Raw genomic sequence first — 27,692 nt, 5'->3', positions numbered from 1 at the left:
CCTGGGAATGAGGGAGGCACTAACTTTACCTTTGTCTTTACTCGGTAGCCCTTAGAATTTCTTAAAAGACCCCCAGGGGTAGGTGGAGGTGGGGGAGGGGTGGGGCTGACCTGATGTGGGAGGGTGCAGTCAGTTTTGGATTACATCAGCTTGCGCTGGGGCTTTGGGAAAGCCACTGGATCCCTTCAGGTCTCTGTTTTCCCACCTGTCAAACGAAGCGCTTGGACTGGGCAGCCTCCCGAAACCCCTTTCAACTCTAAGAGTGCAATTCTATCAGGAGATTGTATTCAATGGATTACCTGTGATGCTCTGAAAATTCTATACAATCTTCTTTCCACACCTAAGAAAAACTCCATTACTTTAAACAGTGACTCATCCAGTGTTTGTCTAAGAACTGAAGACATTTGAGTACGAGCCTATATGGTACTTAATTTGGAAGGTAATTTAGGTAGCAGACTAAAAAATGAGTGTTGAATCACTTCCCGATGACGCCTTCTTTTGATTCCCCCCCCCCATCGCTCCCCTTCACTAGCAGGGATAACAGAGGATTCATTTGGGCCATCCTGTATTGAAGAGCTGCTCTGCCCAGGACTGCCCAGGTCTGTGGTGCTAGGATACAGAGATGCTCACAGCGTGGCCCTAATCCTAGTCCCAGGGGAATATGGATACAAATAATGACTCCAGTGTGTTGGAAAGGGGCCACCCTGGAGGAGGGGTAGGCAGCGAGATGGGGCCAAGCAGGGGAGCCTGCTGAGTGCAGGCAGACTCAGAGAAGAATCCGGCAACACCACTTTGACACTTAACTTCCTGCCAGGAACTAGGTTGGTGTGGTATATGCATCGGCTGGTGGAATTCTTTGAGACAATCTTGTTACGTAGTAGCATTGGTTTGCTCAGAACTGTGCTGCAGAGAGCTTAGGTTGCTTGCTGAGGCTACCTAACTACCAAATGGCGGAGCCGACGTTCAAATTTGAACCTGATTCTAAATCCTGTGTTTTCCTGTCCATTGTATATGTGGACCCAGATAAAGGGTTTTGGATGCTTGAAGAAAGGGCCATGAGAGGTAGGTAGGTCTTGGTGTTTTGGCATTTTCGCCGATGAAAGTGCTTGGACCAAGGCAAGTTGGCTGGGGGTCTCAGCTCATAACCAGGGGCTGTAGGGCAAGATCATTGCACTAATGATCTAATGGTTAGGGCAAGCCCAACTGTTTTTGTTTTTGTTTTTTTTTTTAATTGAGACCAAATTTACATATCGTTAATCATTTTATAGTGTGCCCAAGTCAGTGGCATTTAGTATGTTCACAATGTTGTGCAACCACCACCTCTGTCTAGTTCCAAATATTTTCATCACCCCCAAGGATGGTCCTGTACCCATGAAACAGTTGCCTCACCCCCCCGCCCCGCCACCCCTCTGCCCATTTCCTGTCCCCACCACCCCCTGTCCATCACTGATCTGTTTTGTGTTGAGGATTTACCTGTTCTGGATACTTTGTGTAAATGGAATCATATATACTATGCGACCTTTCCTGTCTGGCCTCTTGCACTTTGCATAATTAATATTTTCAAAGTTTACCGATACCATAGTATGGACCCAGCGCTCCATTCCTTTCCAGGGCTGAAAAGCAGTCCGTCATCTCTTAAGGGACATTTGGGGCTGTTTCCATCTTTTGTCAGTGATGAACAAGATGAACATCCACTTTTTTTTTTTTTTAACGTTTATTTATTTTTGGGACAGAGAGAGACAGAGCATGAACGGGGGAGGGGCAGAGAGAGAGGGAGACACAGAATTGGAAGCAGGCTCCAGGCTCCGAGCCATCAGCCCAGAGCCCGATGCGGGGCTCGAACTTACGGACCGCGAGATTGTGACCTGAGCTGAAGTCAGACGCTTAACCGACTGAGCCACCCAGGCGCCCCGAACATCCACTTTTTAAAATCAAGTCTTGTCATCCATTCATTCATTCGCCCCTCTGTAGGGATCATGTTGAGGTCAGGATGGGGCTGAGACACCACGGGAGGCATGTCAAGAAGAGAGCCAGGGCGGGGCCACCCTTAGTGGTGGGAAGAAGGGCAGAGTACACACATTAAAAAATAAATAAATAAATAAATAAATAAAAATAAAATAAAATACATTCAAAAGAATGTAGGGGCTCCTGGGTGGCTCAGTCGGTTAAGCGTCTGACTTCAGCTCAGGTCATGATCTCACAGTCCGTGAGTTCGAGCCCCACGTCAGGCTCTGTGCCGATAGCTCAGAGCCTGGAGCCTGCTTCGGACTCTGTGACTCCCTCTCTCTCAGCCCCTCCGCTGCCCACACTCTGTCTCTCTCTCTCTGTGTCTCTCAAAAAATAGATAAATGTTAAAATACATTAAAAAGAATGTATTTCCTCCTTAGCTCTTTTTTTGCAGGAGTTGTTATTATTGAAATGCTCACTTCCTTGAGCTGCTTTGATCATTTAGCACAAAACTGGGCCACTTTGGCTGGTTTAGCAACCTCTGGCTTGGAGGATGGACTTCACAAAAGCTTTCCCATAGCGCGTTTGATCGATTGGGTTTTATGTTTTCTTTTTGGCGGTAAAGAGGCAAACAAGGACTTTGGGGAACAGCGAGGTCCCTGCCGTGTACCCCAGAACCTGATTATGCATGCCTTTCATAGACAAAGGTGGGAAGAGGAAGGTACCCACTGTCTGCTCCTCAGGCTTCTATCCAGTGTCTTCAGGGCTGGTGCTGCTGGACCAGTTTTTGCCTTTATAAGCAGGTTTGCATCAGTGGGAAGGCTTTCGGGATCTGTCATCTGGGGTCATAAAGGGACCGGCTGGCAAGGACTTTCCTGTGGAGCCCGTTACCTGAAATCTTGAGCCCTCTCCTTGGTAACCTATCCCCTCCAGGCTCTGCTCCTTAAGGATGAGAGTCCATCGGCACACGACTTCCTGCCTCTCTACAGCTAGTCAGTGTCACTACGTCCACATCAAAAAATGCTTAACATTTAAAGGAGCTTTTCTAGTATCGAGAGTTTCAGGCCAGCCAGCTACGTTGGGGGAATTACTAAATAGGACTTACCATACAGTCCAGCAGTGGCACTCCTCGGTATTTACCTGAACGAGCTGAAAAGTTCCATCTACGCACAAACCTGCACGTGATGCTTAGAGCAGCTCTATTCATCATCGCCAAGACTTGGAAACAACGAAGATACCCCTCTGCAGATGAATGCAGAAATAAACGGTGTCCGTCCAGGCAATGGAATATTGTTCAGAGCCCAAAAGAAATGAGCTAGCAAGCCATGAAAAGACGTAGTGGGGGCGGGCGCCTGGGTGGCTGAGTCAGTTGAGGGTCCGACTCTCGATTTCAGCTCAGGTCACAATTTCACCATTTGTGAGTTCCAGCCCCGCGTTGGGGTCCGCGCGGGCAGTGCGGAGCCTGCTTGGGATTCTCTGTCTCTCTCCTCGCCTGCTTGAATGCGCATATGCTTGCCCTTTCTCTCTTTCAAAATAAATAAGCTTTTTTTTTTTTTTTTTTAAAGAAGACACAGAGGCATCTTAAAAGCATATCACTAAGTGAAAGCAGCCAATCCAAAAAGGCTACACACTGTAGCGATTGATTCTGTCTGTATGACATTCTGGAAAAGGCAAAACTATGGAGATGGTAAAAGGATCAGGGGTCTCCAGGGGCTAGGAGGAGGGAAGGATGGATAGAGCACAAGGGAGTTTTAGGGTCGTGAAACTACTCTCTCTGATACTGGAGGAGTGGATACTTGTCTTTATGTGTTTGTACAAACCCACAGAACGTACAGCTCCAAGACTGGTCTCAAATGTAAACTATGGGCTTTGGACAGTAATGGTGTATCAATATGGTGTAACAACTATGCCACTGAGGGGTGGGAGGTTGATAGTGGGGAGGTTGTGGGCGGGAGGTTGATAGTGGGGAGGTTGTGCAAGATGGCGGGGCAGGGGCGGGGGCTTCTCTGTAATTTCTGCTCTATTTTTCTGTGAACCTGTAACTGCTCTAAAAAAATTGTGATGCATGCCTTCATATGCTGTATTAGTTTCTTGTTGCTGCTGTAAGAAGCTACACAAATGTAGTGCCTTAAAGCAACACAGACATGCTATCCGAAAGTGCTAGAGGTCAGAGGTCAGGAGTCCAAAATGGATACAGTCAAGGTGTTCTCCGGGGTGCCTTCCTTCTGGAGGCTCTAGGGGAGAATCTGTTGCCTTGTCTTTTCCACTTTCTGGAGGCCGCCTGTATTTCTTGGTTCACGACCTTTTTCTCCATCATCAAGCCAGCCCGACAGCATCTTCCAGTCCCTTACTGACCGTGACCTCTGCTCTTGTCATTACATTTTTCCTGTGACGCTTATTTTTTACAATTATTTTGTAATGTTGATGTATTTTTGAGACAGAGAGAGAAAGAGCGTGAATGGGGGAGGGGCAGAGAGAGAGGGAGACACAGAACCTGAAACAGGCTCCAGGCGCTGAGCTGTCAGCACAGAGCCCGAGGCGGGGCTTGAACTCACAAACTGTGACATCATGACCTGAGCCGAAGTCGGACACTTAGCCGACTGAGCCACTCAGGCAACCCTGTGACTCCTCTCGTTGTCTCATGGAAACCCTGTGATCCCATTGGCTCCGTCCAGATCATCCAGCATAACCTCCCCATATCAAGATCCTTAACTTGATCACAAGTACAGAGTCCCCTTTGCCATGTAAGGTGACATATTCACAGGTTTTGGGGATTGGGATGTGGCTGTCTTTGGCGGGGTGGGGGGGAAGTCACCACATCTTCGTCTACCACATCTGCCCTTTAAATAACTTTTCTTTGGGCCTTGTGGTCGCTTGGGACAGGCAACCCAATACTACCTCATGACTGTTCTCTGGTCTTTTTTCTAGTTTATGTGGGTGGCAGGGATGGTGAGGAAAAGAAATGAAGGAAATCCAGTTGGGTCCAGTTGGGTATCTGGAAGGATGAAGAATAGTGATTCTCAAGGAGGGGTCCACCCGAATCATCTGGGCTGCTTTTCTGTTTAAAGCACCCCAGATTCTGGCATACCCCTGCCTTGAGGGGCACATCTCTTTTGCCCTGTACCTCGTGTCACTTGTCCACGGGAACATTTTGTATTTCTCATCTGGAGGGGCAGAGGAAAGGTTGGCACACAGGGATGCTGAGGGACGGAAAGGAGCTGGGGCAGAGGGAGACGCACTTGGTGTGCAAGACGGGATGGGGAACCGAGGCTGAGGAAGTGCCCCCGACCCATGGCATCGACAAGGATAGGGTGCCGGGAGGGATTGAAGGATGAGATGAATGGCTTTCCTGGATGGTACCATTTTAGAGTTGCTGATGGTGGGGCTGTATGGAAGGCCCTGGAACGTGCAGGGAAAGAGGTTGCTGGACAGGTGCGTGCAGATCCTCCTTGGTGTGGAGTTCACCACGAACAGCAGCTCTCAAAGGCTGTTGAATTCTAAAGCCAGTGAGACAACAGTCTGGGACGTGTTGGGCTGTGTCACGGAGAAGGGGCCCACAGGCTTCCTTGGATGATCTCGTGAAACTGAACTGATGAGACATTTTCTTTCTTTCTGGAAGTTTCTGAGGCAGATACAATTTTCCGGGGGGTGGCCCTAAGACTTTTGCTAGGAGAATCGGGCCCAGAGCAATTGATCATGTGTGGATGATTGTTGGCAGAAGAGAAATTACTTTCTGCATGGGTTTATTCTTTATTGTTGCTTTTGTAATGCCTGGTTCTGTCACTCTGAGTGTTATTTTGGAGATGGGTGATGCAGATTTTTTTTTTTTTTTAAAGGCAAGGCATAATTAAATCATTTTTAGAAACCCATTCAACACTTTGCATGTCAGTGACGACTGTCATATGGTTACGATGGGTAGTGGGTGTATCTGCCAAGGAGATGTCACAGCATCTGTAAGAGTAAACAGCTATCGACGAGCGTTTACTTCGGTAAACACTGGAAAGTTTTATCAAATTGACCTCACTGAGGTTTTTTTGGGTTCAGCTTCATTTTTCTCTTTCCTTTCATGTTTCTGCCCTCATCGAGGTGATTAGGTCCTACTTGTTCAGTTCAGGATCTACCATTTATTGGCTGTGCGCCCTCGTGAAAATTCTTACTACTTCTAGATTCAATTTCTTTCTCTACAGATAGTAATAGAAAACAGCATCTGCCTCCCAGGTTGTGGCAATGATAGAATAAGGTATCAAAGATACATTTCCCTGGAAATAGCAGGCGGTCCGTGAGCATTAGTTCCCTTCTTTCCTTTGAGAGATAACAAAGTTGGCAAGACTGAGCTGATATTGATCAGTGGTTGTCCTCAAATATTTCAAAGGGTGCCACGTGTCAAAGAGGAAGGATACCTTCTTTGGTGCCTCAGAGAGCAGACCTCGAAAGCTAACAGGTAAAAATGGAAGGGAGACAGGCACGTGTGACACACATCTACTGTGACAACCAAAACTGCCTCTAGACATGGCCAAACGTCCCCTGGAAGGTACAGTTGCCCATGGGTGAGAACCACTGGATTAGAGGCTGGATGACAGCATCTAGGACTCCATTCTCCCAAGGTCAGCTCTAGTCTGCCCCGTGTTTTGTTCCTACGGCACTCGTTCCAGGCATTCTGGCGGTGGCCTTTCGGTTTGAGATAGTACCTACCGTGGAAGACTGAAGGCCTAGCACATGTGTTGGGTTCAGTTCAAGGGCAACTAAAGTCTGCACTTGAAACACCTTCTGTGTGGTTGGTTCAATGGCTTATTGTTCACTGTGGTTTTTACAGGTCATGTTAGCGGCTTCTTACTGGTCTCTCCTGGCCCCGGCAGTGGAGATGGCCACGTCCTCTGGGGGTTTTGGTGCCTTTGCCTTCTTCCCTGTGGCCATCGGCTTCACTCTCGGAGCTGCATTTGTCTACCTGGCTGACCTCCTGATGCCTCACCTGGTGAGTACCACTCTTCACACTTGACGTAGCCATTCATGTCTCTGTTGAGCAGCCAGTGATATTGAAATAGATATTTTAAGGCATTTAGGGCTTTTACCTAGAGGCACTGAATTGTGACTGGTTTTTTTTCCCCCTAAAAGAAAACAAGCTCTTGGTAATATGACTAATCGTTCCCTTAGTTACATTTTGGTGAGTTCAGATTTTAAATGTCAGATTTCATTATAAATATAGAGTATAGCTGATGTCGTACTCTGTGGCACTGTGTATATGAGCGGACCTAGAAACCGGGAGAAGTGAGTGAATATGATCATGGTCTTGACCCTTAAGGAGCGTTCACTGTCATCAGGGAGATGACGACATACCCAACTCTAGCCTAAGACCATTGGCCAAGCGTCACATGGACGGGAGCTTATTTATAGGAGGATGAAGTGGGGACATTGGGTAGCAGGGCTCTGAGTTTGAATTCACTTCTGCCATTTGCTGGTTGTGTGTCCCTCAGCTCCATTTTTCCTTCCTATAGCTTGAGGATAACTCCCTTCAGGGGCTGCAAAGTAAAAATTTAAAAATCTAGGGGCACCTGGGTGACTCAGTCGGTTAAGCAGCCGACTTTAGCTCAGGTCATGATCTCATGGTCTGTGAGTTCAAGCCCCGAGTCGGGCTCTGGGCTGACAGCTCAGAGCCTGGAGCCTGCTTCAGATTCTGTGTCTCCCTTTCTCTCTGCTCCCCCTCTGTTCGTGCTCTGTCTCTCTCTGTCTCAAAAATAAATAAACATTAAAAAAATGTTAAAAAAATGTTTTTTAAATCTAAAAAGGCACCAGAATTGGGGGGTTGGGGGTAGCCAGAGATGTTAGGCCTTTTTGGTAAACTAGGGCTGGTGGGTTGGGTTTGGGGGATGAGCGTCTACTTACTCATGCAGTAGCATGGTACGAACCACAGCCCGCCATCTGGCTGTGATCACTGACAGAGAGAGCCAAGGTCAAGCCACGAGCTTGTAACTGAATGCCATTGGTTAAAATCAGGTAGTCTGCATATACTGTTGTCAGTGGAGAAAGGTCAGTGTCCGTAAGAACCCAGTACGGGAACATACAGCCTCACCAGATGCTGTGTCCCAAGCAGCCCTAGAGGCAGGCAGAAGTCCTCCGTGAGATCTGAGCTCGTGCTTGAATTCTCTGCTCACCCAGAAAGGGAAGAGGAGGAGGAAGGACCCTATCGGGGAGAATGAGGTTGAAGGTTATTGCTTCTGTTGGATTCTGATGAGCTGGGATCAGGTCAGGCTCACAGGAGTCAGCTGGACATCTATCCCAAGAGGTACTCTGACATTGTCTTCCCTGCCTTCCTGTCCTCTTTCTTGCCTTAAATTCCTGACCGGAGAGGGGTGCCTGGGTGGCTCAGTCGGCTAAGCGGCCGACTTCGGCTCAGGTCACGATCTCACGGTCAGTGAGTTCAAGCCCCGCATCGGGCTCTGTGCTGACAGCTCAGAGCCTGGAGCCTGTTTCAGATTCTGTGTCTCCCTCTCTCTGACCCTCCCCCGTTCATGCTCTGTCTCTGTCTCAAAAATAAATAAACGTTAAAAAAAAATTAAAAAAAAAAAAATTCCTGACCGGAGAGAGAGAAGGACGGGTTCTTGGGAACCTGGCCCTGGGGCTGGTGAGAAGCTGATTACTCATGTCCCAGAAGGACCAGCCTCTGGACCAGAGAGCTGGATGTGATGGTTGGGTGGAGAGGCATGATATTGTCTTGGAGGAAAGACCATGTATCTTTTTTTTTTTTTTTTTTTTTTTATCGAGAGCTTGAATGTCAGTGTCACTTTCATACACAAATGTCAAGGCCCCTGGACCCTTGGCTTCCTTGCTGTTCATTATGTTGCGTGATAATGACTTTGAGAGGTCTCCCGTGTGGGCTGCCATATTCTGCTCTCAAATCCACCCTAGTAATGTGTGGACTTGCTGTTGGGATGTATTCTACTGGCCCTGGCAGGAAGATCTGACAGCCAATGGCCTTAACTCTTGCAACAGCAGTCCAGGGGCTGGCTCAGCAGCTCTGCACAGCCCCCGCTGGGTCTCATTCTGCCCTTCCTACCTAGTCCCCACTGGGCTTCTAAGACAGTCTCTTGTAGAGGGCTCTTTGCACTCATGATGGGCCACTGCTCACTGGTACTGGGGGCGGGCAGGAGGTCCCCAGCTATATTTGATCAGCTGTCTGAACGTGGGGACTTTCTCTGGGCAGTGTAAATAGTCATTGGCTAATTTGCACCAGGCAGCAGCACATTTTTTTAACCTTTTGCTTGATGTCTATTCTAATATATGCTTTGAATATGGAGAAGATCCCAGGGAAAAGTCTTGGACAGACTGTACAGAAAATTAGGAATGGCTTGGGAGTGGCGGCTGAGCATCCAGGGAGAGAACTTGAAGGGGCTTGAGAAAGGACATAATAACCGTTAATGCTCAGAAGCTCGCTAATCAACAGAAAGATCAGCCTGAGAGTAAACGTCTGTTCTAGGACAATAAATAAAAAAAATTTTTTTTAATGTTTATTTATTTTTGAGGGAGAGGAGCAAGTGAGAGAGACAGAGCATGAATGGAGGAGGGGCAGAGAAGGAGACATAGAGTCTGAAGCAGGCTCCAGGCTCTGAGCCGTCAGCACGGAGCCCGACGTGGGGTTCGAACCCACGAACCGTGAGATCATGACCTGAGCTGAAGTCGGACACTTAACTGACTGAGCCACCCAGGCAGGTGCCTGTGTTCTAGGATATTTTAAAAGAAATTAATTCTGGCCATTGATATGAGAAGGGGAATTTGCCCTGGAAGGTCTTATAAAAGGATAAGAATGATTTATAATTGCTATAGTCACCGAATACAGATGCTGCCATTGACGAGTGGTGCTTTGAAGCCCGACCCGCCATCGCTCTGAGACAGGACGAGGTTTCCTGGGTTTCACTGCTAATTTGCTTTCCAGACCCAGAAAGGGCAGCAGCTTGGATCTGTCGAAGATGCTTTCTGGAGTCTGAGTTCATGGGTTTTGACCTGGAGTCCTGGTGGTGGTCCCGCACTGATTGAGCGCCCCCAGGGAAGGTAGTGGTCTCAGGCAGCTGAGAAGGCAGTTTGGGAGCCCAGACTCTTGGGTTTATGGGAAGGAGAGGGTTAGCAACCCACTCCGTTTCTGTTCATGCCGCCTTTCACATTTATCTGTTGCCCTTTTGCAGCCCAAGCAAAATATTGCTCATGAAAAGGGTTTTACTCCTAACAGCCTGTCAGGTTAACCCTGTTGTGGCTTTGTTAACTTCAGATACATCAAATCGCTCCCTGAACTGGATATTTGTTTTCTTTTCTTTATCGGGGAGTAAAACAGAGAAAGCTCAGGCAGTAACTGTTCATGGGCAATGAGCTCACAGAGGCTTACGGAGATTTTGCCAAATGGTGTCTTTTTTTTTTTTTAATTAAATTTGTCTATTTTTGAGAGAGAGAGAGAGCGAGAACGCGAGCACAGGGCGGAGAGAGAGGGAGACAGAGAATCCCAAGCAGGCTCCGCACCGTCAGCACAGAGCCCGACAAGGGACTAGACCTCATGAACTGTGAGATCGTGACCTGAGCTGAACTCAAGAGTCAGACACTTAATTCATCGCCTGAGCCACCCAGGTGCCCCTGCCAAATGGTGTCTTAATGGGAGAGGGGAGGAGGCTGGGGGTAGGCACACAGGTGCCACCTCCTAGACCTCAGGAAGAAGGCTGGCCAGAGGGGGCTGATACATGTGACTGGGACCAGCCCAAGCCCAGGGCTCCCTTTGGAGGCCCCAGGGAGAGACAAAATGGATATTAAAGAGCTGTTTGGAGACATTGGCATTTTTATGATCTTTGCAGTTTTATTTCTATATGAAGGTAAGGATAGCAGCAGGTGGGAAGCCTTCACCCTGAATTTAAAGCAATGATTTTCTACTGGTGGGTAGAAGGGTAGGGTTGGGAAGGATGGTAGGGTGTGTGTTTCCAAGGCCTCCTGTCTTTCTTTTTAATCCCATTACTATTACACCAATACAACACAGAAATCTCACCATAAAAACTAAAAAACAACAACAACAAAACCTTACGTGAAATTCCCTTCGTGCTATAGACTGCGTCCCCCTCAAATTCATGTGGCGAAATCCTGACCCCCAATGCGATGGTTTTAGGAGGCGGGGCCTTCTGGAGGCGATCAGGTCACGAGTGTGGTGCCCTTACAGTGGGCTCAGTGCCCTTATAAAGAGGTTCCCAAGAGCTCCTTGCCCCCCTGGCAGGTGAGGACACACGGGGACACACGGACACAGTCTATGAACAAGAAACCAGACCCTGATTCTTCCAGCGCTTTGATGTGGGACTTCCCAGCCTCCAGAACTGCGAGAAATCCGTTTTTGTCGCACATAAGCCACTCTGCTTATAGTCATTTTTAAATAGGTTTTATTTTTTTAAGTAATGTCTACACCCAGCATGGGGCTTGAACCCACAACCCTGAGATCAAGAGCCATGCGCTCCACCGACTGAGCCAGCTGGGAGCTGCTCTCGTCATTTTTTTATAGCAGCCTGAGTGGACTATGACATTTCCATCTTCCTGTCCTTTCCCAGACCAACCGTTGTTATTAGTTTAGGGGGTATCCTTCCAGATTTTTTTTTCTCTCTTCTTCCTGCAAGAAAATGAATTATGTTGTGTGTTTTAAACAGTGAAATAGAAACACGTTCCCCCTTTGCTTGTATCGCCCGAGTGTGCTTTCAATCCGCTCTAGAGCAGTCCCAGCTCTGCCTCATTTAGAGCTCCCTTCTCTCGTGAATGTGTGTGCATGCAGTTTTATACCATTGGAAACTGTGCATTCTCTTGTGTGTTATTTAAAAAATTTTTTTTTAATGTTTATTTATTTTTGAGAGAGAGAGACAGAGTGTGAACGGGGGAGGAGCAGAGAGAGAGGGAGACACAGAATCTGAAGGAGGCTCCAGGCTCTGAGCTGTCAGCACAGAGCCTGACGTGGGGCAGGAACTCATAGACCGCGAGATCGTGACCTGAGCTGAAGTCGGCCGCTTAACCGACTGAGCCACCCAGGCGCCCCTCTTGTGTGTTATTTTTAAATTTGAAATGACTTTTATCTGCAGTCATTTTAATACCTATGCAGCACCCCACCACCTAACTTGTATGTATGTGGTTTGCCGGGTGATTTCCCCATCATTGAGTAGCTAGATCCCTCCGTGCTATTACGTATGTATACATGTACATCTGGAAATGTAATTTTGTTTTGTGTTTTCTGAAAAACAAATGGTAACATACTGTCTGTGTTGTTGCTACTTGCTTTTTTCAGCTTGCTTTCTGTCTTGGCAGCCTTCTCCCTGGGAGCTGTGTGCTCCCCACCCCCTCCCTCCTCTCTCTTGAGGAGGCTGCCCGAAGACTGCAGGGGGAAGGGGAGCTGGTGGGAATCTGATTCCATCTGAGATCTCTCATCTGAGAGAGCTGGCTGGTGGTCCTGCCCAGACAGGCTCTGGGGGGGCAGGTCAAGTTCATAAGCAGTGGGGGTCCTACCTTCTTCACTGCCCCCTCTTTATCTCTGCCCCCAATTTCTCTGTGTCCCCAGTCCCGTTAAGTGTCTCTTCGTGTTCTCTGTAACGGCAAGAAGATGGCTCTGCTGAAAACTTGAACGAGCAGTGTGTGCACATACTTGTAACACGTGTCCAACTTTTGCCGACGTCCATGCATGTTGGTTGGAGGGAGTTGCTATGAGGGACCACCTATTACAAGTGTCTGGAAGTGACAGATGTTGCAGGAGGCGATTATTCCGTTCCCCTCCCCCCCCCCCCCCCCCCCGCCGGGAGGGTTCAGATGCTTTTCTTCTCCTTCACGGATTCTCTCCATCTTTAGCATTCCGATTCTACCTCACTAAAGAAAGAACACCTTACAGAGAGAAGATGGGGGTGGGGCGGGGATGGCAAGACTCTCTTACAGAAAAAGGGGAACTGCCATAGGAACCACCTGGGAGTCTGTAGCACAAGCCTGGCATCGCCTGATGAGCCCAACTAGCTCCGTAGCAAAGGTTGGCTCTCTGCCTCAGTTGCCAGTGCTTCCTTCTTTCTCCTACTTGGTTGGGCCGTGGCAGATGCAATTCTGTTTGACACTGGAAGGCTCATCCTGTTTGATCGGTTGTTGGCATCTTGGCTGGGCTGGGGAGAGCCCCCGGTGCAGGGGCCGGGGCGCGGGGTGGATTGGGCACCTCCAGTGTCTACAGAATCAGGTCAAAGAGGAAGGAGGATTTGCACACGGGCATATTGCTTAACTTTCTGCGCTTCTGTGTCCATTTCCTAAGTCTGCCAGAACATAGTAGTGCAGACCAGGTGGCTTAGACGACAGAAATGTATCTGCTTCCAACAGAAATGTATCTGCTTCCAACAGAAATGTATCTGCTTCCAGTTCTGGGGGCTGGAACTCCGGGATCAGGGTGTCTGCAGCCTGGGTTTCTTCTGTGTCTTCTCTCCTTGGCTCGGAGATGCTGTCTTGTTGCCGTGCCCTCACGTGGTCTCTCTTCTGCGCAGCTGTGTCCTTGGCATCTCCCTGTGTGTCCAAATTTCCTCTTATATGGACACCAGTCGGATCGGATCAGGGCCCATCCTAACGGTCTTGTTTCTTTCTTAACGACCTCTTTCAAGACCCTGTCTCCAATTACAGTCCCATTGTGAGGCACAGGCTTTAAGGCTTCAACGTAAGGATTTTAGGGGACGCAGTTCAGCCCATAACAAAGTTCCCTCAGTTTCTTTTGGTACTTAACGGTACTAAGATTGAGAGGTGACTCGGGTAGGTAGACAGAGAGCTCATCCGTGGATGTCAGTGGAGGCCATCCGTTTAGGGACTGGGTGTCTTGAACAAGAACCCGCTGCAGTCCTGCACTGGAATAGGCAGGCTGACTGAGTACGTACCCTGAGCAGCCAAGCCCACTAACCGGTACGTGGCACTAATGAATACTTTAGTTCCTGGTGGAGCAGACCCATAAGGTAGCCAGCAACAGAAGCAACAGCGTGTGAGCCCTGGCTGGAGAGCACTGTGGAAAGGTGGTCTTTCGGAGGGCTTCCCTAACAGGGGTTTTGAGTCTTTTAAGGAACGGGCAGGAGATTGCATCGCCCTGGGGAGCTCTTGACGCACTGAAGCTGGAGGCCCTCCGGCACGCGGTATCTGGAGAGAGTGGCATTCAGGCCCCCCTGGGTCCCAAGGTGCAAGTGGGAGCCATACTTGGGCCTACGATGCATTCTGCAGCCTCCTGCGACTTTCAGGAAGATGCTCGGGTGTCGATTTCGGTCCTGCCGGCGTGCACAGGGGCTACAAGGGGCGTTGCAGCAGTCTAGCCTGGGGTGGTTGCTGCTGCTTGGAGAAAACCGCGGGCGTCACCAGTGCGCAGTCTCGCGGTGCACGATTGGCCGTGGATACACGTACCGCCTACTCCCTCTCTTCCCCTCCGCTTGCCCCCCTTGCTTTCTGGGGTGGGTGGTGAATGCTGCAGAAAAATGCCTGCAGCTTTGCAGCCAGTGGCCCAGAGCACCGGGGACTGTGTGTTCCGGATTTTGACCAGAGGGCTCGGGGCCGACCTCTGTCAAGGCTGTGTCTTCCCAGAGGACCCTCGGTGGGTCTGGCATGAAAACATGCACGTATGCGTGCATGGGGGCACACGTAAGCTGTCGCTCTGGTAGAGGCCATAGAGCACCGTGAAAGCAAGCGCTAAACGCTTCTCATTTTTATAATAAACTGGAAGGGATTAAAAAAAATTTCTTTTAATGTTTTATTATTATTATTATTATTATTATTATTATTATTATTATTTTGAGCGAGAGACACAGTGTGAGCCGGGGAGGGGCAGAGAGAGAGGGGGTCACAGAATCCGAAGCAGGCTCCAGGCTCTGAGCTGTCAGCACAGAGCCCGATGCAGGGCTCGAACCCACGAACTGCGAGATCTTGACCTGAGCCAAAGTCGGACGCCCAACCGACTGAGCCACCCGGGCGCCCCATAAACTGGCACGGATTGATTCTTAAATGCAAACCCTTCTAGAACTTGGCATTTGCTCTCCGTGCTTAGATTCCCTATTTTTCCCATGAACTTGTGACTGAATACGTGTGTAGTCTAGCTGTTGAGTCCAGCTTATGGCACAGGGGATGGTGGCAGAGGGTTACAGGGCCGGAATTGGGTGCACGTCTCTGTTAGCTCCTTCCTCCCACGGGTGTCAGCCTGTGCGTCTGTCACTCGCAGTGACATCCCTGGCGAGGCGCCGGGTGTGCCCTTCCCCAGCTTGGCAATCCGGCCACACCCGTGTTGTCCGGCTCCTCCCGGATGGGATCCGGGTGCCGATGGTAGGCCCCAAGGCTGGGGAGAGTCGAGCCCCAGGGCAGTCAGGGTTCTGGTGTCCGAGAAGAACAGAGGAGGGAACTGTGGGCACAGAGGTGTGGTCTGGCCAGTTCCTAGGACAGAGTTGGATGACAGCTACCCCCTGTGGAGCCCCGGGGAGAAACGACAATGTATTTCTGTGGTAGCGGTGGTGTGGTGTTATACAGAAATGGTCTGTGCTGTGTGAAGTCTGCAGTTCCTTTCTCTGTCCTGTGTTTCAGGGGTGGCCGGAGGGGAAGGGACTTCATCCCTGTGTTGCAGGAGCACACCGGGGCTCCAGAATCACAGCCAATCCCCCCTGGAGCGCTCTTTTTCCAATCAGAGGACTTTCCTCACCTTGACCCGAGTAAGACAGAAGTGTTCCAACTCTAGCACAGAAGCTAAGTGACCATTACGAACCCAGTGGCGATGGCAAACAGCTCAGAACACTGTTCTCTCCTGCTTACCCCACGGGATGCCCTTTGTGTGTTCCTCTTCCGCGAAGCTTCCCTGACCACCCCGCGTCTTGGTTCCACTTGGCACCTTCTCCCGTGTGGCCCTCGTCTTCCCTGTGCTGTGCTCACCTGTGGACCCGATCCCTTGGGGGCCTGAAGGCAGGAGCGTGGGTAAGGATAAGTCTGCTCTGGCCCCCGCTGTGTCCTCCACACCAGTCAGCACAGTGCCTGGCACATAGTAGGTCTCCAGGAGGCGTCTGATGGATGAGCAAATGAAGGTGTAGGGAAGATCGCAGGGGATCGTCTTTGTGAAAACTCCCTACAGCTTCCTAGTTTTAAAGGACTTTGTGCCCGTGAGTTAAAGCGGATCCGTGCCCTCTGTGACTGGCCGCTTTCTTGGAAGAAAACAAACATGAGGCAGAGATAATTAAACGTGCAGGTGAAAAAACCAAAAACCGAATCTGAAATTTGAATCCGTTATACAGGTTTCCATGGCCGTACTTTCTTGGTGATGTTTGCCTAAGAAGGGGTATGATCAGGAAGTGTGTTAGAAGGGAGGTGGGAGGGGCGGTGGGAAGGAGCAGGGAAGTCGTCTTTGGTGCTTTAGAAAAAGACTAACACCTGAGCCTCCCTCTGGAGCCTCTGATCTAGATGCCTAAAGCAACACATCCCCACAGAGGCTCCGATGTGCAGCCGATGTGGTGACGGCCGACTGAAGGCAACTCATAACTTGTTTTTTGTTCAGGTGTTTTTGACAAATTCACTGCCCTTCAAATACCTTTCTCTTTCCCTTCTAAGCCAAGTTTTCCTATTGCAAAAGCCTCCGAAAAGAGGGACAGAAGGACTTTCTGCCGGTGACGAAGGGACAGTGTCAGGATGAAAGGGGAGAGGATCCGGTTCTCTGAGTTGCACATTTCCAGGCTCTCCAGAATCACCTGGGAGACCTTTTGGCACACGCTCCCCTTTACCACTGCCCTTACCACCTCCCCCTTACCACTACCCCCTTACCACCTCCCCCGATTCTCCCAGCAGCCTTTTGCGAAAGCGATCGCCTTGCTTCGTCTGACGCCCTGATCCTGACTCTGCTCACCACCCCGTCCATTTTGTCAGAAGCTGCTTGAATATCAAGTTTCCATATGGCGGTGCCATTGCAGTTGGTGGCGTCCCAGGAGACCGGCTCGCTGAAGATGCCCGGAAGCGATTTAAGGCAGGACCTGTACATAATGAGCCTGGGGACGCGCCAGCTAAAGCTAGGTTTTCTTGCTGAGAGAGTGCTAGTTCAACATCACAGTTGGGGATAAAGGTGGGTTATTTATATTATATAATGATACTATATTTTGTGAAGGCATATTATATGCTGACGTAGAAGGATACTCCTCCATAATGGCATTAGGTAATAATATTGCCATTATATGTATTGTATCTTAATTCTATCTAACACCGCCATGCTCCCCACCCTAGTCTTCGTTTCTAGGTGGGTATAAAGATTCTTTAGAGGCAACATGTTGTAGTGGAACAGGCATGGGCGTTGAACCAAATCGCCCTGGATTCATAGGGCCGCCTGTCTTGCGACAGCTACTTATCTCTCTGAGCCTCAGTATCCTTATCTGTAGAATGGATAGAATCCTACCTGAGATGGTGGCAATAATGCTTACAGAGTACCTACCGCACAGGTTGGCTGGCATACAGTAGGTGTTTAATAAATGTCAGTTCCCTTACATCAGGAAATGTGGAAGCTGTTGGGGATCCAGGCTTAGTAAAACATACGTGTGTGTGTGTGTGTGTGTGTGTGTGTGTGTGTGTGTGTTGGGGGAGATGTGTCTATGTGTTTGTGTATGCTTGCCGTCTTCAAAGGAGGAGGGTTTCATTGTGATGTTCATTGGTCTTGCCTCTGGGTTCTAGAAAGTGACATGTTCTCTCATAGATGTTTGGATATCCTATAAGCAGATGGCCCCTCCTTTCTACTATTCCCAAGGGAATGGGTTGAAAAGTTCTGCCCATAAAACCGGACCCTTAGGACCACAGCCCATCTTTGCCACTCCTGCTGCGGTATCTTTCTCTCAGATGGATTATTCAGAGGAAGAATGACCAGTGGCCACTCAGAGGCCAAAGTGATTTGAGTAGGTGAGGCGGAAACCTTCAACTTGCCCGATGCCTTCACTTTCCGTAACTAGATTTACCATACTCATGTGACAGGTTGCTAGTAGGTTGTGCCCCCGGTTTGACGTCTGGGTTGTTGCCAGGACTGAATTAGGCATTCCCCCCGGCCCCCAATGTATGAACCCCTAAACCCCAGGGTGATGGTATTCGGAGTGAGGTCTTTGGGAGATAATTAGGTTCAGATGAGGCCTCAAGGGTGGGGCCCTCAGTGGTGGGATTAGTGCTCTTCCGAGAAGCGGCACCAGAGAGCTCTCTCTCTCTGCCACGTGGGGACGCGGGGTGGCTGCCTACCCCCCAGGAAGAAGGCTCCGTGGTGTGTGTCTTCTCCATGCTGCCAAGCGGTTCTCCAACACCCGCTGGGTACCCTACAATTCAACTCAGTTCTGACGCTATCTCCCTGGAGGTATCTGTCTACCTGCCAGTGTCCTGATCGTCGAGCAGCCATAGATCGAGGTTCCCAATCCCCCCTCCTCGGATTTGATTAGTCGGCTGAAGCAGCTCACAGAACTCAGGAAAACAGTTTGCACTTGACCCTTGAACAAAGCAGATGTTAGTGGTGCCAACGTCTCCCCCACATACATGCAGGCCCCATGTAACTTAAAAAAAGTTTTTTTTTAATGTTTTTTATTTTTGAGAGAGAGAGACACACACTCACAGAGAGAGAGAGAGAGAGGGTGGGCAGGAGCAGGGGATAGGCAGAGAGAGGGGGAGAGACAGAATCCGAAGCAGCCTCCAGGCCCTGAGCTGTCAGCACAGAGCCCGATGTGGCGCTCGAACTTGTGAACTTTGAAGTCATGGCCTGAGCAAAGTCGGAAGCTCAACAACGAAGCCACCCAGGTGGCCTTCCGTGTAACTTGTGAATCCTCCAAAACTTAACTGGTAATAGCACGCCTTCAGTGTTGACTGAAAGAAAGCCTTATTGATAATGCAAGCAGTTGATTAACCCGTACTTTGGATGCTGTATGTATTATGTACTGCATTCTTCTAGTAAAGTAAGCTAGAGGGAAAAAAAATATTAAGAAAACCATAAGGATGGGACCCCTGGGCGGCTCCCGTCGGTTGAGCGTCCGACTTCGGCTCAGGTCATGATCTCACAGTTCAGGGGTTCGAACCCCGTGTTGGGCTCTGTGCTGACAGCTCAGAGCCTGGAGCCTGCTTTGGATTTTGTGTCTCCTCTTTCTGCTCCTACCCCGCTCTCTCTCTCTCTTTCTCTCTCTCTCTCTCAAAAATAACTAAACGTTAAAAAAAATTAGAAAAGAAGAGAAAATCATAAGGAAGAAAAAATGCATTTACAGTGCCGTGCTCTGTCCGTGGAAAAAAATCTGCCTATCATTGGACCCACACAACCCATGTTGTCCAAGGGTCAGCTGTACTTGTGAGATCCCTGGTCTGTTGAAAAAAGATAAAACTCACAGCCAGGTGGTACAGCAGCGCAGGGAAGGTACGGGAAGGTGCGGGGAGCTCCCCACACGTCAGCCCTCCGCGTCTCCCTGCCACCCTGGAAGCTCTCTGCATCTTGTGCCTTTGGGGTTTTATGGAGATCTCATTACAAGGGCACGGTTGATTAGGTCACCCATTCAGCCTCCAGTCCCTGGCTGCTTCCCAGAGGTCAGGGGATGGGGCTGAAAGTTCCAGCCCTCTCTAGGTAGGTTCCCCTGGCAACCAGGTGCTTTCTAAAGGTCACCTCATTCACATAAACTCAGGTGTGTTGGAAAGAGGTTTGCCATGAATATCAAGACACCTTAATCCACTCTTACAGCTTAGGACTTCCCAAGGGTATTTTTTTTAAGAGCTCCTGTGCCAGAAACAGGGACGAAGACCAAACACCGATTTCTTCTTACAAATCCCAATATCACAAGGATCCTTGTCAGCACCCAATTCCGCGGGCACCCTGAGCTTGGACTCTCAGCCTCCAGAGCTCTGAGCAATAAATGTCTGTTGTTCAAGCCCCACAGTGTGTGTGTGGGGGGGTTTGTTAGGGCAACGAAGACAGTGGTGGAGGCGATTGTCAGAGGCCTGGGGTGACCCGGCCCTTCTTCGCCCCTCGCAGGGGTCAGGGCCAGTCCCTGCAGCCGCCTCAGCCCTGGCTCAGAGGTCCTGGCACCACCATGTGTGTAGGACTCACCCCTTGAGATGAGGAGTCTGAGACCTTAAAATCATTGACTGATTGATCGATTGATTGATTATGTTTTTAGGGTCTCTGAGACCTTAAATCTTCACTTGAGGGTAAATTTTGATTCCTTCTCATTTTCATTTCTCTCCTCTCTGGCGGCAAAAGAGCTACTCAACTCACACTGGCTTTCCTTAAGGCTAGGGTTCTGTGTCACTCAGGGTCCAGTCTGGGAGAGAAACCACACTCGTCATTTGAACACAGAGACTTCACTATAAAGAACTGCCAACTGGGTACAGAGTCGTTAGCCAGGGTAAAAAGAGGGCTCCAAGGCCTCAAAGGTGGTAGTGCTTTTACCCCTGGGGCTGAGGAAATCGAGGAAGAAGGCAGCATCATTAAAACTTAGAGGGGGGGTGGCCCTCAGCATCCAAGGAGGACGTGCCGGCAGGCTGGTGTTGATGTCGTGGGCTGGGGCCCGGTGAAGCTCGTTCCACAAGTACCGGGAAAAGTCCGGGTTGGATTCGGCCGACAGTACTGGAAGGAGTTGCCACTGCCGTGGCGGAGACGAGCTGCGGGAGGGGCAGCGGCCAGCAGACAGGAAGGAGCACGGCCCCTCTCAAGCCCTGTGAGGTTCCCTTTAGTCCCCTCACTGGCAGAAGCCACCAAAAGAACGACTGGCGGGACCAAAACATAGTTTGCAAGGCCTCAGCCCGAGGATTACAGAGGTGTAGAAGCAGATGCTCGGGCCGGTGGGGATTTCAGCCGGTGGCCGTTGGCCCGGGAACCCTGGGATCCCGTGTCTAAAAAGGACCAGGCCCATGGGTCAGGGTTCTGGGTTGTAAGCAACGGACACTGCTTCTGGCTGGCTGAACGGAAGTGGAGCTTGTAAGAGGCTACTGTGCCACTCCCAGAATGTCAGCAAGAGAGGAGGGAAGCTGGAGAACGAGGCTCAGGGCTCAGATTTCGAGAGCACCACCCAAAACCAAGTCACCGCACTGCTCTGATGAGCAACGCACCGCTGGCCCCGGGGCAGCCCATGCCTCTACTCTGCCCCACGCCCGAGTCTTGGCCAGATACACGACTTGATTACAGTGGCCACTACTTTTGCATCAGCCGACACCAGAAGGACAGAGGAGGCGTGGGGGGAGGGGGGAGATCCCCACCTGATTTCACTGCCTTCTCAGGCAGCCCAGCGTGGGTGCTTTTGACTGGCGGAGCTAAGTCACGTGGCTGTGTCCCAGCTGCAGCTACGCCATCGTAAAACTGGGTGTCTGTAGGTTTTCAGGTCCTGTTATGGGAAGAGGTCTTCATTCTGTATCAACTGTCAGAAAGCGGGCAGTTCTCTACATACCACGGGGTTCAGATACAGCAGAACCAAAATAAAAGAAATCCATCCACGGTCATGGGCAGTGTTCACCACAGTAGGGAGTGGGCTCCTGACTTCCAGTGGATTCTTTGAGAAGTGTACAATCCCCGACATGCTGAAATGGCTGAGAATTACCTCCTAGAAAGTGCTCATCACACATGTATCAACTTCCCTCTAAATGTAAGAGCTCGGGGCACCCGGCTGGCTCGGTCAGTTAAACGTCCGACTTCAGCTCAGGTCATGATCTCATGGTTTGTGAGTTCGAGCCCCGCGTCTGGCTCTCTGCAGACAGCTCAGAGCCTGGAGCCTGCTTCCGATTCTGTGTCTCCCTTTCTCTCAGCCCCTACCCCACTCATGCTCTGACTCTCTGTCTCAAAAATAAATAAACATTTAAAAAAATAAAAAAAATAAGCATTAAAATATTTAAAAAGTATATGAAAAAGATAAATATAAGGGCTCAATAAAGCCTTGGTAATGAGAACCCTTTGATGGTTGAGGTTTCAAGGTGTTCAGCAGGTTTATCAATAATTAGCAGCCCAAGAGGGTCTTACCCGGCTGAGTGCTAAACACTACGAGATTCCTGGCTGGAAAGGGTCTCTTTGAGCCCTGCCTGGCTTTGATTCATTTCCCGGCAGGCTTGCGGAGTGGGAAGATCAGCTGTTCTTGCATTCCCGACAAAGGCAGGGCTGGGAGATGAGTACATTTTTGAGGATGGCAGGAGGCAATGAGAGACAGAAGGTGAGGAATGAAATTTGGATGATTGATCGCTCCAGAAGGGGACACCCACGTTGTCATGAGGACCGTCGAATTCTCTTCCCTTGGCAGTATGCATCCTGGGATGCCAGGGCTCCAGCCGTTGGCCAGTGGCCTCCCCGAGGGAGATAGGGCTGTACTCGTGTTTGCAGACCTGTGCCTTCTATGAGTCACTATTGCCATTTTATCATCTTGTCTTTCTCTGCGAGACCCCGAGCCACTTCTAGCTCATGCCCCATTCCCACTGCACGTGGCAGAAAATGCTGCCTACCAGCTCTTGAAAAAATTGCTACTCTTCTCTAATTAACCCTTCACTGTGGTCATCGTCACAGAAATGTCATCAGTTCCTTTCTATCTCAGAGTCTGCGAATCCTGTGCAGGCTGGCTCTCCTTGCCTCTTCACTGAGATGCTTCAGCAGGGACCTCCCTGACCCTGACTTTCGCTTCCCTTCCCCACTCTGTTCCGTGCTCGATGGGATCGTACGAGTTTTTATCCGGGGGGGGGGGGGGCGGCTAATACCCCATCGCAGTCACATGTGTCAGGATCACACGTCGATGGCGTCTGGACTGGCAGACTTTTGCCCGTGTTTGTGGTCTTCCTTCCCGGGCCGTGACCTGGGCCGTGACTCTTCTTCCCCCACTTTTGTCCCTACCCCTGACGGCCCTGTTCCCACCAGACCTTTTTCTTCTGTGATTCATTTAGCGCCAAATTTTGGAGCCAGGCATTTTGCTAGTGCCAGGGATCAAAAGCCTTATAATTATGCAAACAAGCAATTACAGTGCAGTAATTACTATAATGGGAAAGAGTATAAGGCGAGAGCACTGAGAGTGACTCAGTCTGCTTGAGGGATTCACAGAAGGCTTCCTGGAGTTGGTACTTGTGTTTAGACTTGAGGATGAGGTTGGGATTTGTCAGGTAGATGGCCTTGATAGGAAGTGGGGTATGCATTGCAGACACAGGTTCTGTGGGGTCGCCTGGGGGGCTCAGTCAGTTAAGCATCCGACTTCGGCTCAGGCCATGATCTCGCGGTTTGTGAGTTCGAGCCCCGCACCAGGCTCACTCGTGTCAGCCTGTCAGCGTGCAGAGCCTGCTTCGGATCCTCTGTCCCCCTCTCTCTGCCCCTCCCCTGCTTGCGCTCTCCCCCAAATAAATAAACCTTGAAAAAAAAATAACAATACACTGTAGCAGGCTCTTTGTTGCTGTGGTCCAAAGTGTACAGGAGCGTGAAACCTCAGCGCATACATACAACAGTCAATAAGGACTGATTTCCTCGCTGTCAGCAAAGTGTCTAAGTGGCAAGTCTGTAGACGGGTGGGGTGGCTCTGCTCCAAAGGCCTGTTGTCTGCCTTCGCTCTGAGCCAGTCACCAGGCAGGGTGCAAAGTTGAGGGGCGGCTGTACTGGGTTGAATAGGAAACCCCAAATTCGTGTCTTTCCTAGAAACTCAGAATGTCACTCTCCTCGGAAATAGGGTCTCTTTGCAGATGTAATCACTTAAGTAGAAGTCATGCTGGAGTAGGGTGGGCCCTGAGTCCAGTATGACTGATGTCCTTATAAGAAGAGGAAGAGACGGGTGCCTGGGTGGCTCAGTCAGTTAAGCGTCCGACTTTGGCTCAGGTCACGATCTCGCAGTTCGTGGGTTCGAGCCCCACGTCGGGCTCTGTGCTGAAGGCTTAGAGCCTGGAGCCCGCTTTAGATTCTGTGTCTCCTTCTCTCTCTGTTCCTCCCCTGTTCACTCTCTCAAAATTAAATAAAGATTTTAAAAAATTTAAAAAAAAAAAAAAAAAAAGAAGAGGAAGAGAGACACAGGAACAAAAAGATGGATGCAAGACGGCCATGTGCCGGTGGGGCAGAGATTGGAGCTCTGCTACGACAAACCAAGGAACTGCAGGTTGCCCAGAACCATCAGGAACTGGCGGAGGCAAGGAAGATTCCTTCCCTTACAGGTGTCAGTAGGAACATGGCCCCGGAGCGCCTGGGGGGCTCAGTCGGTTAAGCGGCCGACTTCGGCTCAGGTCATGATCTCACAGTTAGAGGGTTCAAGCCCTGTGTTGGGTTCTGTGCTGACAGCTCAGAGCCTGGAGCCTGCTTCAGATTCTGTGTCTCCTTCTCTCTCTGTTCCTCCCCTGTTCACTCTCTCAAAATTAAATAAAGATTTTAAAAAATTAAAAAAAAAAAAAAAAAAAAGAAGAGGAAGAGAGACACAGGAACAAAAAGATGGATGCAAGACGGCCATGTGCCGGTGGGGCAGAGATTGGAGCTCTGCTACGACAAACCAAGGAACTGCAGGTTGCCCAGAACCATCAGGAACTGGCGGAGGCAAGGAAGATTCCTTCCCTTACAGGTGTCAGTAGGAACATGGCCCCGGAGCGCCTGGGGGGCTCAGTCGGTTAAGCGGCCGACTTCGGCTCAGGTCATGATCTCACAGTTAGAGGGTTCAAGCCCTGTGTTGGGTTCTGTGCTGACAGCTCAGAGCCTGGAGCCTGCTTCAGATTCTGTGTCTCCCTCTCTCTCTGCCCTTCCCCTGCTCATGCTCTGTCTCTCTCTCCTTGAAAAAAAAAAAAAATAGCACAGCCCTGCCAACACCTCCGTTTTAGACTTGTGACTCCCAGAAGTTGGGGAGAATAAATTTCTGTTGTTTTAGACCCCCCCAGTTTAAAAACTTCTTCAGGTTTTTCTAATGAGTAACCAAGGAATGATCAAAGGAGGCATTTAATGGGGTGCCTGGGTGGCTCAATCGGTTAGGCGTTCGACTTTGGCCCAGGTCATGATCTCGCGGGCTGTGAGCTCGAGCCCCTTGTCGGGCTCTGTGCTGCAAGCTCGGAGCCTGGCACCTGCTTCGGATTCTGTGTCTCCCTCTCTCTCTGCCCCTCCCCTACTCATGCTCTGTCTCCCTCTGTCTCTCAAAAATAAATAAACATTGAAAAAAAAAATTTAAAAAGAAGCATTTAAAATTTGATAACATTAAAAAAAAATTCTCTGTGACAAAAGATACCACTGAGTTATTAAAAAAATTTTTTTAATGTTTATTTTTGAGAGAGAGAGAGAGAGAGGAACGACTGGGGGAGGGGCAGAGAGAGAGGGAGACACAGAATCTGAAGCAGGCTCCAGGCTCTGAGCGGTCAGCACAGAGCCTGATGTGGGGCTCGGACCCATGAACTGTGAGATGATGACCTGAGCTGAAGTTGGACACTTAGCCGACTTAGCTATCCAGGCACCCTGAGATACCATCAGCTGAAAGCCGGTGAGATGTTTACGGTGCATATAACTGACAAAGTATTGGTGTCTAGCTTATATAAAAATCTCCTGCAAATCGACAAGAAAAGGACAACCCATACTCAATAAAAAATGAACCAACTATTAGATTAGGAATTCAGAGAAGGAAGCCCTAAAGGACCAACAAATACATGAAAAGATGCTCCACATCCCTGGTAATTAGGGGAATGCAACTTACATCCACAATCATTATATTTAACAAAAAATGAAAAAAAGTTGGACAGAACCAAGTGTTAACCGAGGAAGATCTGGGCACATGGGAACTTGCATGTGCTGTTGGTAGGAGTGCAAATTGATTACAGCCATCACAGTGAGTAGTTTGGAAATATCTAGTAAATATTCGAAGATGCACACATCCTGTGACCAGATAATTCCCATTTCAGGTCTGTGCTCTCTAAACGTTCTCACAAAGGTACACGAGGAGCCATAGGAAGTTTCATTGCAGCATGTCTCATGATGGTGAAAAATTGGAAATAAAACACTAGTCATCTGAAGAATGGATAATGAAATTGCGGTAAATTCACAAAATGGGATGCTAAACAGCAGTTAAAATGCATGAGCCGCATCTATATATTGACATGGCTAAATGTCTCATGTTGAGCAGAAACCAAAAGTAAGTTGCAGAATGCTACATAAAGTGAAATAGTGCTTAAAATTTGAAATTATAGGGGTGCCTGGGTGGCTCAGTCAGCTAAGTGACCTACTTCGGCTCAGATCACGATCTCACGGTTCGTGGGTTCGAGCCCCGCGACGGGCTCTGTGCTGACAGCTCGGAGCCTGGATCCCGCTTCGGAGTCTGGGTCTCCCTCTCTCTCTCTGCCCCTCCTCTACTCATGCTCTCTCTCTCTCTTTGTCTCTCAGAAATAAATAAATGTTAAAAAAATTTAATGTTTGAAATTATATAAAATAACATTGTATATTTTTGTGGGCCTATAGGAATGTATAGGTGTGTCTATTATTTTTTTTTTAATTTTTTTTAACATTTTATTTATTTTTGAGACAGGGAGAGACAGAGCGTGAACAGGGGAGGGTCAGAGAGAGGTAGACCCAGAATCCGAAGCAGGCTCCAGGCTCCGAGCTGTCAGCACAGAGCCCGACGCGGGGCTCGAACTCACGGACTGCGAGATCATGACCTGAGCCGAAGTCGGCCGCTTAACCGACTGAGCCACCCAGGCGCCCCTAGGTGTGTCTATTAAAAGTGTAAAAACGTGACTGAAAGGTACTCATGAGCTTGTCCAGAAATTTAATGCCTCTTAGTTGGGGGTGGTGGTGGAGGCAGCTCCAATTCTTTCTGCAAAATTTTATTTTAAAAATCTGAATCAACAGGGGCGCCGGGGTGGCTCAGTCAGTTAAGCGTCCAACTCTTGATTTTGGCTCAGGTTATGATCTCATGGTTTGTGAGATCGAGCACCACATTGGGCTCTATACTGACGGTACAGAGTCTGCTTGGGATTCTCTCTCTCCTTCCTTCTCTGCCCCTCCCCCGCTCATGCTCACACTTTCTCAAAAAGAAATAAACTTAAAAAAAAATTTGAATCAACTATAGTAAAAGGTTTACCTTTGTGAAATTAAGGTAGGGAGTGCATGGATTTCAATCTTGTTATTCTCTGTGCTTTTCTGTATCTCTGAAATAGTTCTTTAAGGAGCAGTGTTAAAACCTAAAGACAACATTGTAAATCACAAGAATAAATGACACTGAAGCGAAGGGGGAAACATCGTGTTCGACAGTGGATCAGTGGGCTTCATGTTTTTACGTAATCTTTACCAACACGTCTCTCCCACGTTTTGTAGTAATGGTCCCTGGCCTTTGGCGGTCATGTAATTCAAGTACTCTAAGTTTTTGTGTGTAGGCTACAGAAAAATCTGCCAGATTTTGGTGTGAGAGAGAGTGCATGCGTGTGTCTGCAGGCATGCGTGTGTGTGTGTCCGTGTGCACGTACGTGTGTGCAGGTGCACGTCAGGGGAGGCGGAGGGTAATTACAAAATCCCGATATTAAAAGGAAGTAGAAAATGTCTACCTTGAATATATTCACACCATTGTACTGTATCTCCTGTATTTTCTTCCTGGTCAGTTTTAGTGACAATGATTACATTTCTAATTTTGATAACTACCGAGAATCAAGTTGCCCAAATTTGGGCAGGCTTTGAGTTTATAAAGTTTATTACCAATTGTAGTAATTTATCTGCAGTAGTCATCAAGGTCCTGCATGAATGTGAATTTCAATGTTCTAACTTTGGAACCAAGGAGGACACGAGGGTAGCACACAGCATCAGTTCTTATCTTGTTTAATTAAGTTTTCAGCTT

The 27,692-nt window shown here is 49.2% G+C and overlaps 1 protein-coding gene across 6 annotated transcripts in view; it reads left to right on the top strand.

Moving 5' to 3' along the window:
- SLC39A11 (solute carrier family 39 member 11) overlaps nt 1-27,692 on the top strand; it is a 424,573-nt gene that overhangs the window by 118,499 nt on the left and 278,382 nt on the right. For 3 of the 6 annotated variants that reach the window (XM_060645535.3, XM_060645534.3, XM_060645537.3), the window contains 2 exons: nt 6,761-6,919; nt 11,186-11,284. The exons of 1 other annotated variant lie outside the window; for it this stretch is intronic. In XM_060645535.3, coding sequence (XP_060501518.1) covers nt 6,761-6,919; nt 11,186-11,284 — 258 coding nt within the window. The remainder of the gene's footprint in view (nt 1-6,760; nt 6,920-11,185; nt 11,285-27,692) is intronic. 2 more of the 6 variants (XM_078438227.2, XM_078438226.2) reach the window with 1 other exon arrangement.

This window comes from Panthera onca, chromosome E1, assembly GCF_046562875.1.
Source record: "Panthera onca isolate mPanOnc1 chromosome E1, mPanOnc1 haplotype 2, whole genome shotgun sequence".
Taxonomy (NCBI): Eukaryota; Metazoa; Chordata; class Mammalia; order Carnivora; family Felidae; genus Panthera; species Panthera onca.
This window is presented reverse-complemented; position numbering and strand designations above follow the sequence as displayed.